Source organism: Bolinopsis microptera, chromosome 11 (genome assembly GCF_026151205.1).
Source record: "Bolinopsis microptera isolate Bmic1 chromosome 11, MBARI_Bmic_1.0, whole genome shotgun sequence".
In the NCBI taxonomy this organism is placed as follows: Eukaryota; Metazoa; Ctenophora; class Tentaculata; order Lobata; family Bolinopsidae; genus Bolinopsis; species Bolinopsis microptera.
In genome coordinates this window covers 11327054-11340997 of record NC_087082.1, presented here as the reverse complement: position 1 = coordinate 11340997, position 13944 = coordinate 11327054, and the positions used below count along the sequence as shown (strand labels likewise).

Sequence of the window (13944 nt, the reverse complement as noted above, 5' to 3'; positions counted from 1 at the left end):
TGTATAGTGTTTACAATGTAAGGAGGCTTGATGTAACTTATGGATTGAATTATGTGCTAAATCACTTGACCATCATGTTAGACATGTCGAAAACGTGTAGTGGTGAAATATTTAAAATATAATAAACCTTGTTCGGGAGGAGGCTGAAGAAGATCGTATACATTCTCGTTATAAAGTTCCAAGTAGCTAACCCACACACTGTACTGAATGTTCTCTGGGTTGGACAGGTGGACCAACACGTTATCTGTTATCTGATAACTTGTATTTTCGTCTGAAGAAGCTGGGAGATTAGCGATTAGTTATGCCAGTTTACTTAATTTCCATGCGTTAAAATTACTGTGGAGTAGAGGAGACGACGCAATGATAACGATGATGATGACGTATGTTCCAGAATCATTATCACGCGGCAAGGCAAACTTGCGTCTCCTCCCCATCTCCAATGAAGATATTATCCAGCGGAGACTTACAGGCAGTACATTCGCTTGTCATACTCCCAATAGTACACCGAGTTGAGTTAGGATCAGTCAGCCCAGTTATTTCCAAATCCTGACGAAACACGATCATTAGTTGAATTACTCGCTGATTTTAATTTCTCTAATTCCTGACAAACCACGAAGATGAAGTTTATTTGTTTGAAATTACAATATCTATATTATATTTTAAACTTGACGAAATTTCCCCGGCAACGGGGACATAGAAGAAAAAACACCGAAAATCGACCTCAAAATGACCCTCTGGTGATGCCAAACCCAGCTCGCAAATGGAGTTGAAACCTCGCCATTTTTAGCAGGGTTGTAGAAAAAGGATAGGAATAGGCTATAGCATTCTTAGAATTTTGATTTAGGCTTTAGATTTTTTATAATTAACGTCGGAAGTGAGGTTAAATAATCGTTAGAATAATGGCGTTATTTAAGCAAAGGTTTACTGCGCTGTTGCGTAGCAACGTTAAAATGCACGTGCGCGAGCAACCACAGATTAACAACGCGCGTTGTTATGCTGTATGCTACGTCATAATTTCAAAACTAGCTCACATTTACGCTCACGCTATGACTTCTTATAACTTTGTTTGTGATTGGTATTTTTTGATGCGGTAAAAAGTATCGTTTTGGGAATCCGAATACTAACAACGCTGTCGCCATTGTTAGATAAATTCCATTATGTCTACAGTATAACAGAGCTATATGATGAAAAGAAATTAAAACATAACTGATTTTTAAAATTTCCTCGAACAAAGCTTTCGACTAGCGGGTTTCTTCGCTAGAGCTACACACAATGCTGACATTACGCCGCGCACACACAATCAACAAAAATATTGTTGTTTCCTAATTACGCAAATAACTTTGCGCAGTTAAACATCACGTGCCATTTTAAATGCCTGGCAATAATTCAATTGACTGTCATTCTCGATTGAAATATCTTCCAACGATTAACATATTTTACTCATCTGTTGTTGTTTTTCAATGCCCTTTCTTGGATCTAGACCTGCTAAACGGAGATCTCTGCACAATCGATTTGCTGTGAGAGTTAAAGATATGAAAAAGTTCAGACACCGTGACTCATCGTAAGAACCTACATATATTTAACTTTAAACGTCGTTACATTACCATTCTTGCTTTATAAATATCATCTAAAATTTGTTGTATCTGTATCTATCCACTTTAACATTAACTTTTAATTTCACTTTCAGTACCGATGACTCGATCCTTACAGATCAAGATTCCCTGAATCTCACTCAACTTTCGCGGTGCCTTAACGTACCATTAATCTCTGCTAATCTAGACGAACATCCATCAAATTCTACCAGGTATTCGATTAACCCCCAAAATATGCGTTCCACCAGCGGTGGTGGAGACGACAGTGACAGCTCTGATTCTAATGACTCCGATTCTGGTAACTCTGATTCTGATGACTCCGATTCTGGTGACTCTGGTGATTCTGGTGACTCTGACGGTGATGACAATAACAATAGTGACAACGATTCTGACAGTATTCCCGATACACCTCAAGTTCAAACCAATACAAACCACTCACGCAACCACATGTACTACCGCTCAGGTACGTGTTGATTTGATGTATTATTATTGAACTTCATAATCGACAATTTAGTCATACAAATTCTTATCTACATGCATTTTATTAAATTTAGTGATGCAATACTGGCAGAGCACAATCACAAATCATCCCCCATAACGCTCAGGTAGATACAGAGGCATGTTAAAATATCTCGCCGCTCTACATTATAGTTCTACAGCATTTGTTTGCGTAACAAACGTCGGCAGTCTCTCCATCGAGTGCACTCACTGCAAAGCACTAAGATTTCCTGGCGAGAGACCTGGTATGTGCTGCAATAATGGTAAAGTACAATTACCGACACCATTCCTTCCCATCGAAATGATTCCTCTTTTGAATGGAGAAAGTCCTCTCAGCGCTCCTTATCTTAAAAACATACAACAGTACAACAATTTGCTCAACTTTACCTCTTTTGCTGCAAATCAACAATTCATAACAGACAGAAATGGTCGGCGGCAATGGACCCCTGGTTTCAAAGTACTTGGCCAAATATACCACAGGATAGGCCCGCTCTTCCCTAGCTCTGGTCAACCAGCTGCCCATCTACAAATTTACTTTCTGAGCGAGGATGAACAGTTCGAACGTCGAACATCAATTTTTGAAGGTCTTAATGCTGACGTTATTAGGCATAACACTGCTATGATGAATAGCCATAATCCGTACGTCCGTGAATTTAAATCAGCTGTAACAACGATCAGGACCTCTGATATATCCAATCTCAAGGTGAAGATTAATATAAATTACACATTAACTTTATACCTTCTAATTTTCATATTTTACCACATCTTATAACCTATGCTTAAAATCAACTCGAATTCCAACTTAATTAAAATTTGTTTAATTCCGTTTAATTCCCAGGTTATTATACGAGCAAACCGAGCTCCTACAAACGAGCATCGAGGGAGATACAACGCTCCTTCTCGCAACAATAAAGGTGTTGCAGTTGTCTATTTATTTTTATAACAATCAATTTTTATATAATATTTTTATTTTATTTATTTTATAATTCTAACGTTTTTCCAACCTATATCCATTTATTCACATTTGTAACTCAGGTTAAATCTACACTCAACGTCCCAAGTGTTGAGTCATTTGATAGATTATGTCATTTTACCAATTTCATTCAGCACAAATTTCCTTTTTTATTTATCACAATTCTTTCATACGTAAAAACTTCAATTTGAACATATCTATCAAATGAGACGATGAGGGACCTGACATTTACCGAAATGATTCAAATGTGTAATTCATATATTTTCAGTGAAGCAGGGTTCGGGAACTAAAGCATATTTGTTGGATTGTTTGACCATTGACTAGCGATGACCGATAAATTCGAACGATAAATTCGCTCCCTTATAGTGTCCTTTAATAAAATTTTCGACTACAGCGGATTTCAACGCGCGGTGTTATGCTGTATGCTACGTCAGAATTTCACAACTAGCTCACATTTACCCTCATGACGCTATATACCTATATATATTTATAACTTTGGTTGTGATTAAAATTTTTTGATGCGGTAAAAAGTTTCGTTTTGGGGCTATGTGATGAAGAGAAATTAAAACATAACTGATGTTTAAAATTTCCTCGAACAAAGCTTTCGACTAGCGGCGGGTTTCTAGTATTCTATATAGGGGGGGGTCCAAGGGGAACTTTGGGGAGTTTTGGGGAACTTTTTTTTGGGGAACTTCAGGAAACCTGGGGGACTTTCCCAAAGTTCCCCAAAAAATTATCAATGAAACAAATAATTTTGGGGAATTTTGGGGAACTTTTTTTTGGGGAACTTCAGAAAGTTCCCCAAAATTCCCCAAAGTTCCCCAAAGTTCCCCAAAAAAATTATCATGCCAAAAAAATTATCATGCTGCAAGTATCAACAAGTAAGTTAAGATTATACCTTATAATAACATACATGTTAACATTAATGGGTATTAATGTATATTAGAGAAATTTTGAATAATTTTGAATAATTTTGAATAATTTTGAATAATTTTGGGGAATTTTGGGGAACTTTGGGGAGTTTTGGGGAACTTTTTTTTGGGGAACTTCAGAAATCTTGGGGGACTTTCCCAAAGTTCCCCAAAGTTCCCCTTGGACCCCCCCCCCCCTATATATCAGTCCATACTCTGGAGAATCATTATTATTGGAAATCATAGAGATTATATTCCGAACATACGGTCCACCTGGTATAGTGGTATGATATGATTTGTATTATTTAGTATTATTTTCAGTAAACCTGGGATGTGTTGGGAGGGTAGAGTATCCGTTGTTTCCTCTGTTCGTTCTGATGTTGCAGTTTCTCAGTCATCTTACAAACTTCACTGTGCAAATGTGGACAGAACATCGACCTTGGCTTGATGTGCGAACCTGGAAATACAAAAGTATAAGTTGGTGTGTGCTTGTTTGGAGATAAAATTAGAATTCCTAAGTTGGATCCTGTTTTCCCACCGAAACTTTACGCGCGTTTTTCGTTTCAAAAAGCGTGTGTGAATTACCAAAGCTCAAACTTTACATACATTGGCGTCAATGCGCGTTCCCATTTTAGTATGTCCAGGGTCCCTATTTTGTATTTTGTGCGCCCTCTCGTTATCTTGAGAGCAAATTTCGTCACAACTTTCAAGCTAATTCTGTGCAAGAATCGCACGATTCAACAAGCCGCAAGCGCGAGTCGCGACATCAACATACCGAGCGAGTTGAATATCAGATCCAGAGATCTGGGCAGCAGGCCGGCATCATGTCGAGGACCTTGAACTGTGTGTGTTTTGCCACTAGCGGTCACTCCGTAGGTAAAGAGTAGAGCGTTGTTCTCTAGATTCAGGCACTCGTCTGTGTGGGATTAATGTAGTTCACAAATTGGTTTACTGCCAGGTCTTAAACTTGTAACCTGCTGCAACCAATACGAAAAGAGAATGCAACTTTTAAACACAGCTATTTTTAAACACAGTGAACACAGAAGCCAATTCCATCTGACAACACTTAGCTAATCACAAATCAAACATATTTCCAGAACATTCCACCCACCTAGCAGAGGGAGAGCAGTGCTCTCAAACAGTTCAGGTTGGGTTGTACTGGGTACAAATATCTTGGAGAACTTAAACTTCTGAACGGAGAGAGTATGGTTCCGGTGAGAGTTCTTGTGAGTTTCAGAGTTCTCTGGAGCCGTTGCTACCAGGGAGACAGGATCTTCAGTGTCCACATAGTACACGTCGTTGTGCTCTTTAGTGTCCCTCAGTCGCAGGTACACCTGGTAATTGTTATTTAGTGTACAAAATATCAATGAAATGATAGCTTTCAACCAGTAAAAACACTAAAATATGGGTTCTTGATATTATGTCGAAAACGTACGGTTTCCAGAAAATGCCGATTCATCACAAGGAATAACCTTTAAAAGCGATCCAGAGGTAGAGTTATCCTGAAGTGTCGTCTCATTTCCTGACATTACACTAAAATAATGTTAGATATCACAGCCACTTGCATGAAATAAAGTCACTAGAAAAATTAAAAGTAATTTTTAATAAGTTGGGCAAATCGGTATGTGGACTACAGAGCCTTAAGGTAGTCAAATAACTTCTCGAATTTATAAATATTAAATGGGAACTATATTCAGAAACAAACAGAGAATCCCAGCAATCCCCAAAAAAAATGTTATATAATTGTGTCCTTTCAATTAAGAAACAGAATTTTATCCTACCTAAAGAGTAAAAACAAATAATTTATCTAAAACCAAAACTTTACAACAAAAAACTTCACTTCTTATCCTCCACCATGATTATGTGATAACCATGTTTCGTCTTAACTTGAACATAATCCGGTTTAGCAATAGTACTTTTAGGAAGTGCGAACGCGGCGTCCTGGAAGGGCCCGACCATGCTGCCCCGCACCATCCACCCCAGATTACCTCCACTCCCAGCCTTATCCTCGCTGTACTTTGTAGCTACTTCGTTAAACTTGAGACCCTTCTCCAGCTCGGCTAGCGCTTCCATGGATTTGGCGTGTTTCTCGCACAGAATATGGCGAACTTTCACCGAATTTAGACCTGCAGTGGATCATGTGTAATGAGGGTAATTATGTAATTATGTAATTATATAATTATGTAATTATGTAATTATGTAATTATGATTTAGTTTTATAGTTATAATTGAAATATAGCTGGATATAGTTAACAATACACTCTGTTGTCACAGCCGCACAGGATAAACAAGCCTTAAAATGCACTACAGATTTTTTTGTATTCCCAATTCCCCTTGCACATGTCCCTGTTAAATTCTAATGATATATAGTATCAGTTTACGTTCAAATGTCATGAGATTAAATTTATTGGATAATCATTTTTAACAAACCTTTCTTCTCTTTTGGTTCAGCTGCAGCACTAGCACCAGCATCTGCTTTTCCCTTACCTTTACCACCACCTCCCTTCCCGCCGCCTTTAGCAGCGCCACCACCGCCACCGCCACCGCCACCTCCTTTCTTACCCATTATCAATCTTCTAACTTAGTAGCATACCTACTATGTAATATGTATGTGTATAAGACGTGAATCTTGATATTAAATATATTGATTTTTTAATGGAAGAAGAAGTTTTGAGATGAATTGCTTTTTATGAAGACTGCGAGTCAATAAAGAACATTTTAAAGTTGCTAATTATTGCAGCTCATGCTATGAACATTTTGTTGCTTTTTTTGTACATTCCCTTCGAATAGTTGATATCTAAGACAAATGAAACAAGAATTATTATCGATTTTCATAACGTTCCAATGTGCAATCTGCTGAACGAGAATATTATGTAACTTTACGGTAAAATCTTAAACAAAAAATGGTTCTTCTTAAATAATAACCCATCAATCAACAATCTAGATTTTAATAAAAAATCATCAAATTATTCTTACTACAAAACATTTTTTAAAAATTATGGTCCATGTAGACCCCAATACAAGAAATAATCAAAATTCTTAAAAAAACATTTAATGAAACATATAAAATGATACATAAATCGGTAAATTGAATATTAAAATCAAATTTGTATTTATAAAACAGTTTGGAGGAATGCTCAGCTCTCTATGAAACAGTATCAATTCAAACGCTCTCCAGAGGAATATCATTCCAAACATACCCGGAATACAATAACTTGGCAGCTTCGTGTCTATCTCTACTACGATCCGCGCACGCCTCCGACACAACATTCACCTCATAACCCCGCATAAAGGCCTCATTTGCTGTCATTTGTACACAAACTGAGGTTATAAGCCCCGCTAAGATCAGCTTGTTAATACCCCGCTCCTGTAGGTACCCGTGTAACTCCGTTCCTAAAAACGCGTTAAATGTAGGCTTGTTAAACACTGACTCACTTCCATCATCCAGTTCTCTAGCCCAGGGTGTCGGGTCCCCGCTCAGATCGAGAGGTTTCTCCGGGTTGAACCTACGGAACTGCTGGTGCCAGCGAGTGTAGTCTGACTCTACCTCGGGAGAAGTGTCGTACTTTGCTCTGATGTGGATTATGTGAGTGCCTTTAGCGCGACAACGAGCTAGAAGTGAGGTGAGACGTTCTGCAAAGTTGGGGAAGTGTTTGTAGGTGTCGGTAGTTGGTCCGTACCATTCCGGCTGCACGTCAATGACAAGGAGAGCTGTGGAAGGCATGAGGATGAGTCCGTTATCGACCTAACAATAGGTATCATCTGAAGAACAAGCCAAAGTTAGAATCTAAATACTGTGACCAATTTAATAACATTATCCTCGTCACATGAAATATTATATCACTTAGAAATGGTGCAAGTTCCACAGCAGCGTTACCTACCTCGAGCTGAATATATATCACTTGACCATGGGCCGAGCATGTTCCACGGAACAGGTTTCATTGATATAGGAATACTATCTGGGACAAGATAAGTTATGTTAATCAAATTTCGTAAATTTTCCTTCTCACAATTCAAATCGAGGCTGTTTATCTTAATTTTCGCAGAGTGCAGACAGCAGCAGTATCGTTATATGATTTCAAGAGTTCAAGGCATATAATTCATTTACCAGCAAATTACTCACTACTGTACAGTGTTCTTGTACTAGTGTCACAACAGTGTTTAAAAGGCAATTATAATAAGGTGACCAAGTCTGTGAATAACACAAATATTCATTTATATTTTAACTTTCCCATAAGATAATATTTATATTTACAGCAGCAACAGATGGAAACTAATTTATTGTAAAATAATCAAATATTAGCATAATCGATAGGTTCAATTACTCCAACAAATTATCATACAAATTCCAAGTATTTAACTGCACTTTGATAATGTTCAAACTTTAACTGAAAACTTGCTGTTGAAGATATTGTTAGATATTTCATAATTAATTAATTAATTAACCAATTAATTATAATTTATCTCTATACACTATTATACAGTCTCCATACTATGCTTCATCTCAGATCCATTTTCGCTATTATTCAAGTACTGAAAATATTTCTCAACATCATCAATAATCTTGACTTTCAAACCTAAACCAGCTAAATCATCAACAATTTCTTCTTTCTTATTCGTCGGACAACAAACGACAATATTTGCATTCCCACCAAATATTGGCTGAAAATATTTCTTGCAGGCTTCCAGTAGCTCAGCTTGCCCTGTTTGAACAATCTTTGCTAGAGTATCTGTATCGTGTAGGATGGGAAGATCCCGGTGAATGTTTATGATATTGGTGATAGCTGAACCTGAGGGAGTTTCGTACTTTTGGATGATACCACAGGCAAGGGCTCCTTTAGCTGTTTCAATCTGAGTTTCCTCCAGTTCGTTTTCCTTGACAATGTTGTCTATAGTCTCCTTCGCAGCTAGGTAGCCTTTAGAAACATTAGTAGCTCTACCCAGGTAGAATATCAGGCTACCACTTGCTGGACCGTTGTGAAGATCATAGCTATACGCAAAGCCTTGACCACGAATCTTCTTCCACAACAGACCCTCAAGTTGACCGACATATTCAGCAAACAGGGACACAGCCACATAGTCCGGGTGGTTGTAGGACACGTCGATAGTGTGAGTAAGAATAAGGTAGCTGGATTCGTCTGTAGAAACCACTTTCAGCAGTTGCTCAGGGTTACTGTTCTGTCTTTTGAAGGAGGAAGGCAAGCGAGTTGGGATATTCGCTTTGGAGAGATGGTAAAGGTTTATCAAAGAAGTCAGTTCTTTGTCACTAAAATGATCTTCAAATATTTTCTTACTACTGGTGATGTGCAAAATGATCTTATTACCTCTGAAGAGGTCATTTTGCAGCTTTTCTAACTTTTTCACCAGTGCAGGGATATCATTTTTGAATGATTCAAGCAACGAAAGCTCAGAGAATAAGTTTCTACTGGATTTACAACTACCTGAGAATCTGGTGACAGTACTGATAGCACTAAGAACACTACTTGCTTTTCTCAATTTAACAGATATAACCGACATCATTTTATTGACAGCAGTAGTCACACGATCTTCAGTGAATATTTTGTTGCAAATAAGGTTCTTTATTAACTCTTTACATTGATCCTTGTCTTCAACAGAGAATTTAAAGAGCATCAAAACAATTTCAGTAAAAGATTCTATCTCGGCTCCGCCAACAAAAATCGAAGCATTCAGGAGAAGTTGTTCTTTGAGCTTAATAGCATCTTCATAGGGTACCTCTTTTCCACCATGAAGAAGTGCAGTGTCACAGAAGAGCTTAGCATACACCCCAAGCAGAGCTTTATCTTCCGTAGACAAATGATCAGTGTCAAATGTGAAATAAAATCGCACAAAATCACTTTCAATCTCATGGGTTATGAGTCCCTGGTCCATTCTATCCTTGTTTGTATGCAGAGGGTGAAAGCTGATACCTTCACCAATTGTGGGAGATGGAAGTTCCTCGATGATATCCTCAACCTCATCCATGTTTTTCTCATTAAACTCTATGCATTCATTAATTTCTTTCTCGCAATTTGAGAGGCCTTCAGGACCGAGCGATTTCTGTTGTTGAGAAACCCGTTCCTTCTCATTTGCCTCCAAATCATCCATGCACTTTATGCTAGGGATGCTGTTAATGGTAACATTGGGTTCCTCAATGTAATACTGCAAGAATACTTTTCCAGAAAGACTCATCATTCCCCCTCAAATTTTCCAACACTTCAAATATGTGGACAAATGTTGTAAGTTCAGTGTGTTGCTCCCCTCCGTACAACCCATCCGAGATCACCAACTCAGCCAGCATCTCTGATGGATCATTTTCAAGCTTATCTGAAAAATTAGAAATACTGTTCTTGATTTGGTTTTTCAGTCTCGCCATGTCTAAGTTACCCTGATGAGTTTCCGTCATTGTCCTCATCACAATCTCCCTAATCTCGGCATGCTTTTCAGGTTTAACACCTTTGAATATTACAGTTACTAACGTATTCGGATATTCTTCAGTAGAAATCGATATTGAAGAGCACAGGGGTTCAGGAATGTCTATCAAGGATTTTACAAGAGGAGCAGCGGAAGTACTGATCATGTAATTCCATAGAATACTATGAGCCTCAACCATTTTCATATCACTCAAAAGAGGACCCTTCCAAGTTATGGAGACTCTTCCGTTATCTTCATCCTTAGCTGGAAAGAGTACATCTGTTGTGGAGTATGTTTCAAAGAGTTTAACCTCACCTGTCCAAGGTCTTTCATACGGACCATATTTAGCTTCAGCTGCCCGGTCGTCGTTAATTGAGGACGGCGCCGAGTTGACTGTTCTTAACTTAGCAGCATATGGATCAGATATTTTACGAGTATTCACCCGTTAAAAAATTTTATAACCTTTGTCTTTTAAAAAACAAACATTTTTACATAATTTTTCATAATGCACCAAAAAGTTTTTTTAATAACCATTCAAAAAGAACTTAATGTCTAAATCATAAAAAATTCAGGTTAGCTGTCACACGTTGTAACCTGCCGCGCAGAGTGCCGCGGCTGTATTGTGGCTTCCCATTTAGTGAATACAATACACTAATATGTAATATGATGATGATGAAAATCTAATCTTATAGGAACCACCCCCCCCCCCCCCACACAATGAGCATTTTAGTACAAATAGTTATGAATGATCTGAAAATTTAAAAAAATAAAATCCCTATAAATATTTTCACCCAGTTAAAATATTTAATATACTTTATATGAAAAACATACATCATCATTAGGTGGGTTGATCAGTTACTTGTGTCATTACGACGGAGACGTCGTTATATTTTGTATCACGGCTGCGACCCACGGGTCGTTTCACTATGGTGGCGTGGCAGTAATTTGCGAGACACGCGAGAAATCTAGGTGCAATGGAAGGAGAAGGAAACTCGCGTGCGCGAGTATAGATTCAATACTTAATTGTCACCGCGTGTCTACGGTAGAGTCACATTTTAGAAGGGTCTATTTTAGTTACGTTGTATGTCGAACTTCTTCGATGATGTTGATCACAATTACAGAAAAGCTTAACCCCACAACTACTTCACAATGTTTGAACTTGCTACTCTCTCTCATCTATTCTTACTTGCTTACTTGGGGACCCCCAGGCTTAAGTGTGTGAAACAGTAAAGGGTTTCTTGGAATGAGTTTGTGACAGAAAGCATTCATCAAAATATAATTATAATTAAATTTATACACAATATAATTAAAAATAGTAAATAATTTAGAGATCTCGTATCTGCTGTGCACTGTGCAGGGACATTACAATTAATAATTAGCATTTCAATCAGAAAAATATTCAAATTTAACTCAGCATTAAGCCTAATTTTAGAAAATATTTACAGAATGGCCGCCCCATAATTCATATTTACATATCTCACAAGCGTTTGGTTAAATGGAAAATGGAGAACTTGACGCTCTAATGATGAGTGCAGAGTATTCAGAAAGCCTTGGTGCCGCAACAAAAATCAGCGAGGAATCCAGGAAGAAGAGTTTCTGCCGACTAATGCTCTGGGAAAGTTAAAACAAGCACCAAATAGTTGACAGTTCCAATGAACACCTTAGGAGTTCACAGCCTACAGCAAACAATTAAACAGGTCCTTGGTGAGAAACCACCTCCAGTGTTAAAGCAGATCCAGTTGTTCTGCACCCTCACAGTACTCCTCCACCTCAGAAGTGACATTTGAGAGGATATGACGCAGAGACTGTCAAGAGGGCTTGTTTTATTTTGGATGGGAACAGCGGCCCAAACTAAACGGGACTCAGATTTGTGGAAGCAATTCATCTGCAGCAAATCATATGGCAAGCATCAGTGACAATTGCGTGAGTCTTAGCAATTGTTGCAGGCGCTTTGTGAGAAGATATCCATCATAGCTGTCTGAAAGAGTTCACTGCATGCAGATTAATCCCTCTTGATAAAGGCCAGGATAAGAAGGAAACCGTGTAAGACCTATTGGGAAGTCGGGCGAGATATTGCGCAGAATCATGGGAAAAGCAATGGCTGGCTAATGTCTTTCAAAACTGATATTTACATTTTTGCTGGCCATCTGCAGACCTGTGCAGGGCTCAAATCAGGAATAGAGGCTTCCATTCATGCAATGGCGACAGATCGGGGAAGGACAGGACACTGAAGCAATATACAGGTTGGACGCTGTTAATGCGTTCAATCGTTCATACTAGAGAAGCAGCCTTACCAACAATGTTTCATGAGATTTGTCTCGCTCTATCCGTAATCTAAAGAACCACTACCAAAAGCCAGCGACCTGATCATTAATACTACCGAGGACACTTACCAACTTAAAGTCTGAGAAGTTAACTCGGAGATGTAGCGCAATGGATCTATGCATTAGGGGATCAAGCCTCTAGTAGAAGGACCTAGCCCCCCGCCTCCCAGCCCAGTGTTGCAATCAGTCTTGGTTTGCAGACGACAGTAGTGCCTGGTGGAAAGAGTGGAAGGTATTAGATTGGTGGGATACGCTGTTGGAGCACGGACCAAAGTATGGGATATTACCCATAAGCAGTAAGACGTCCTGATTGTGAAGTATAGCGAGGACCTAGATCTTGCGCAGAAACGTATTCTCAGCACTGGTATTGTAACATCGAGTCTGAAGGAGAAACGCCATTTGGGTGCAGCAATTGGCAGCGAACTTTTAAGAACAAATATGTCTCAGATTAAAGTCATAAATGGTGTCAGGAATCAAGCTGTTTGTCATCAAGTGCTGTTGAGGAGCCCCAAGCTGCTTTGAATGCTTATCTAAGGGAATTTGTCACGGAGGACGGTTCGATTCAGAGGACAATCACGGGTATATATACATTATTTTTTTTTTGTTCAGGGAGCAGGCTTGCCACATAGGTCCAGGAGTACCGTACGTTTAGGCAGGGTGCTAGGTTATGGAACACACTCAACTAGTATATGTAGTCTGAGAGTCCGAAATCTCCAAAAAGAGATGTATCAGAGTGTGATCCACTGCCTGGACTAATCTGTGGGGTAGAGTCATTAGACTCTTATGTCCATGGTACCTATCACCTACTAGATTAATTAATAACAAAATGGGCGGCTTATTTGTCAAGTGTTGTTCAAATTTAAATGATAAATACAATACAAAATTTGAATTTAAAATTTTTAAAACAAAATAAATATAAGGATGAAATACCTGACTGAAATAGTGAATTGTTCTGACGAATTAGAGACGTAGAACTTGTTACGACACGATATAATGCTGAAAGAAAGCTGTCTTGAAGAGGAGAGACAATTCAAAAGATGCGACACGGGTTATTTGAAATAAAGCCCTGCTCTTGAGAGAAGGAGAGACGACCCGGTATGTGAAGAAAGCCTGTGTCTGTTGAAGGAGACAAGATAAAGCATGAAACGACACGGTATGTTGAAAGAAAGCCTGTGTCTGATGATGGGACACGATAAAGCATGATACGACACGGTATGTTGAAATAAAGCCTATCT

General features: G+C 38.6%; 5 protein-coding genes across 6 annotated transcripts in view; 1 reads left to right on the top strand and 4 right to left on the bottom strand.

Moving 5' to 3' along the window:
* The window catches only part of LOC134823632 (kinesin-like protein KIF20B), a 31647-nt gene extending 26121 nt beyond the window's left edge, over positions 1-5526 (bottom strand). The window contains exons 1-6 of the mRNA XM_063835166.1: positions 5447-5526; positions 5086-5308; positions 4750-4890; positions 4301-4431; positions 468-546; positions 128-280 (exon numbers count right to left, since the gene is read on the bottom strand). Of these exons, the coding sequence (XP_063691236.1) occupies positions 128-280; positions 468-546; positions 4301-4431; positions 4750-4890; positions 5086-5308; positions 5447-5503 (784 nt within the window). The 5' untranslated portion in view covers positions 5504-5526. The remainder of the gene's footprint in view (positions 1-127; positions 281-467; positions 547-4300; positions 4432-4749; positions 4891-5085; positions 5309-5446) is intronic.
* Positions 1-13944, top strand: part of LOC134822799 (protein ABHD13-like) — a 948842-nt gene that overhangs the window by 394580 nt on the left and 540318 nt on the right. The window lies entirely within an intron of this gene.
* Positions 5641-13944, bottom strand: part of LOC134823321 (peptidyl-prolyl cis-trans isomerase NIMA-interacting 4-like) — a 70916-nt gene continuing 62612 nt past the window's right edge. Inside the window, exons 2-3 of the mRNA XM_063834744.1 lie at positions 6405-6567; positions 5641-6100 (exon numbers count right to left, since the gene is read on the bottom strand). Of these exons, the coding sequence (XP_063690814.1) occupies positions 5811-6100; positions 6405-6540 (426 nt within the window). The 5' untranslated portion in view covers positions 6541-6567 and the 3' untranslated portion in view covers positions 5641-5810. The remainder of the gene's footprint in view (positions 6101-6404; positions 6568-13944) is intronic.
* LOC134822668 (triuret hydrolase TrtA-like) lies at positions 6798-7935 on the bottom strand. Of its 2 annotated transcripts, none has more exons than XM_063833860.1 (2): positions 7856-7935; positions 6798-7736 (listed from the first exon to the last, which is right to left on the bottom strand). In XM_063833860.1, exon 2 carries the CDS (start codon positions 7696-7698, stop codon positions 7138-7140), a length of 561 nt encoding a protein of 186 aa, XP_063689930.1. In that variant the 5' UTR covers positions 7699-7736; positions 7856-7935; the 3' UTR covers positions 6798-7137. The 2 variants fall into 2 exon arrangements, with proteins under 2 accessions (XP_063689930.1, XP_063689928.1); XM_063833858.1 differs by having other exon boundaries at positions 6798-7685; positions 7856-7929.
* LOC134822667 (uncharacterized protein C05D11.1-like) lies at positions 8160-10746 on the bottom strand. Its single transcript, XM_063833857.1, has one exon. It carries the CDS (start codon positions 10164-10166, stop codon positions 8451-8453), a length of 1716 nt encoding a protein of 571 aa, XP_063689927.1. The 5' UTR covers positions 10167-10746; the 3' UTR covers positions 8160-8450.

Coding starts and splice junctions, on each gene's coding strand:
- LOC134822667 (XM_063833857.1), bottom strand. CDS start 10,166: ATGATGAGTCTTTCTGGAAAAGTATTCTTGCAGTATTACATTGAGGAA.
- LOC134822668 (XM_063833858.1), bottom strand. CDS start 7,916: ATGAAACCTGTTCCGTGGAACATGCTCGGCCCATGGTCAAGTGATATA. Junction 7,686..7,855: donor TGATATATATTCAGCTCGAG/GTAGGTAACGCT, acceptor TGCCTTCCACAG/CTCTCCTTGTCATTGACGTG.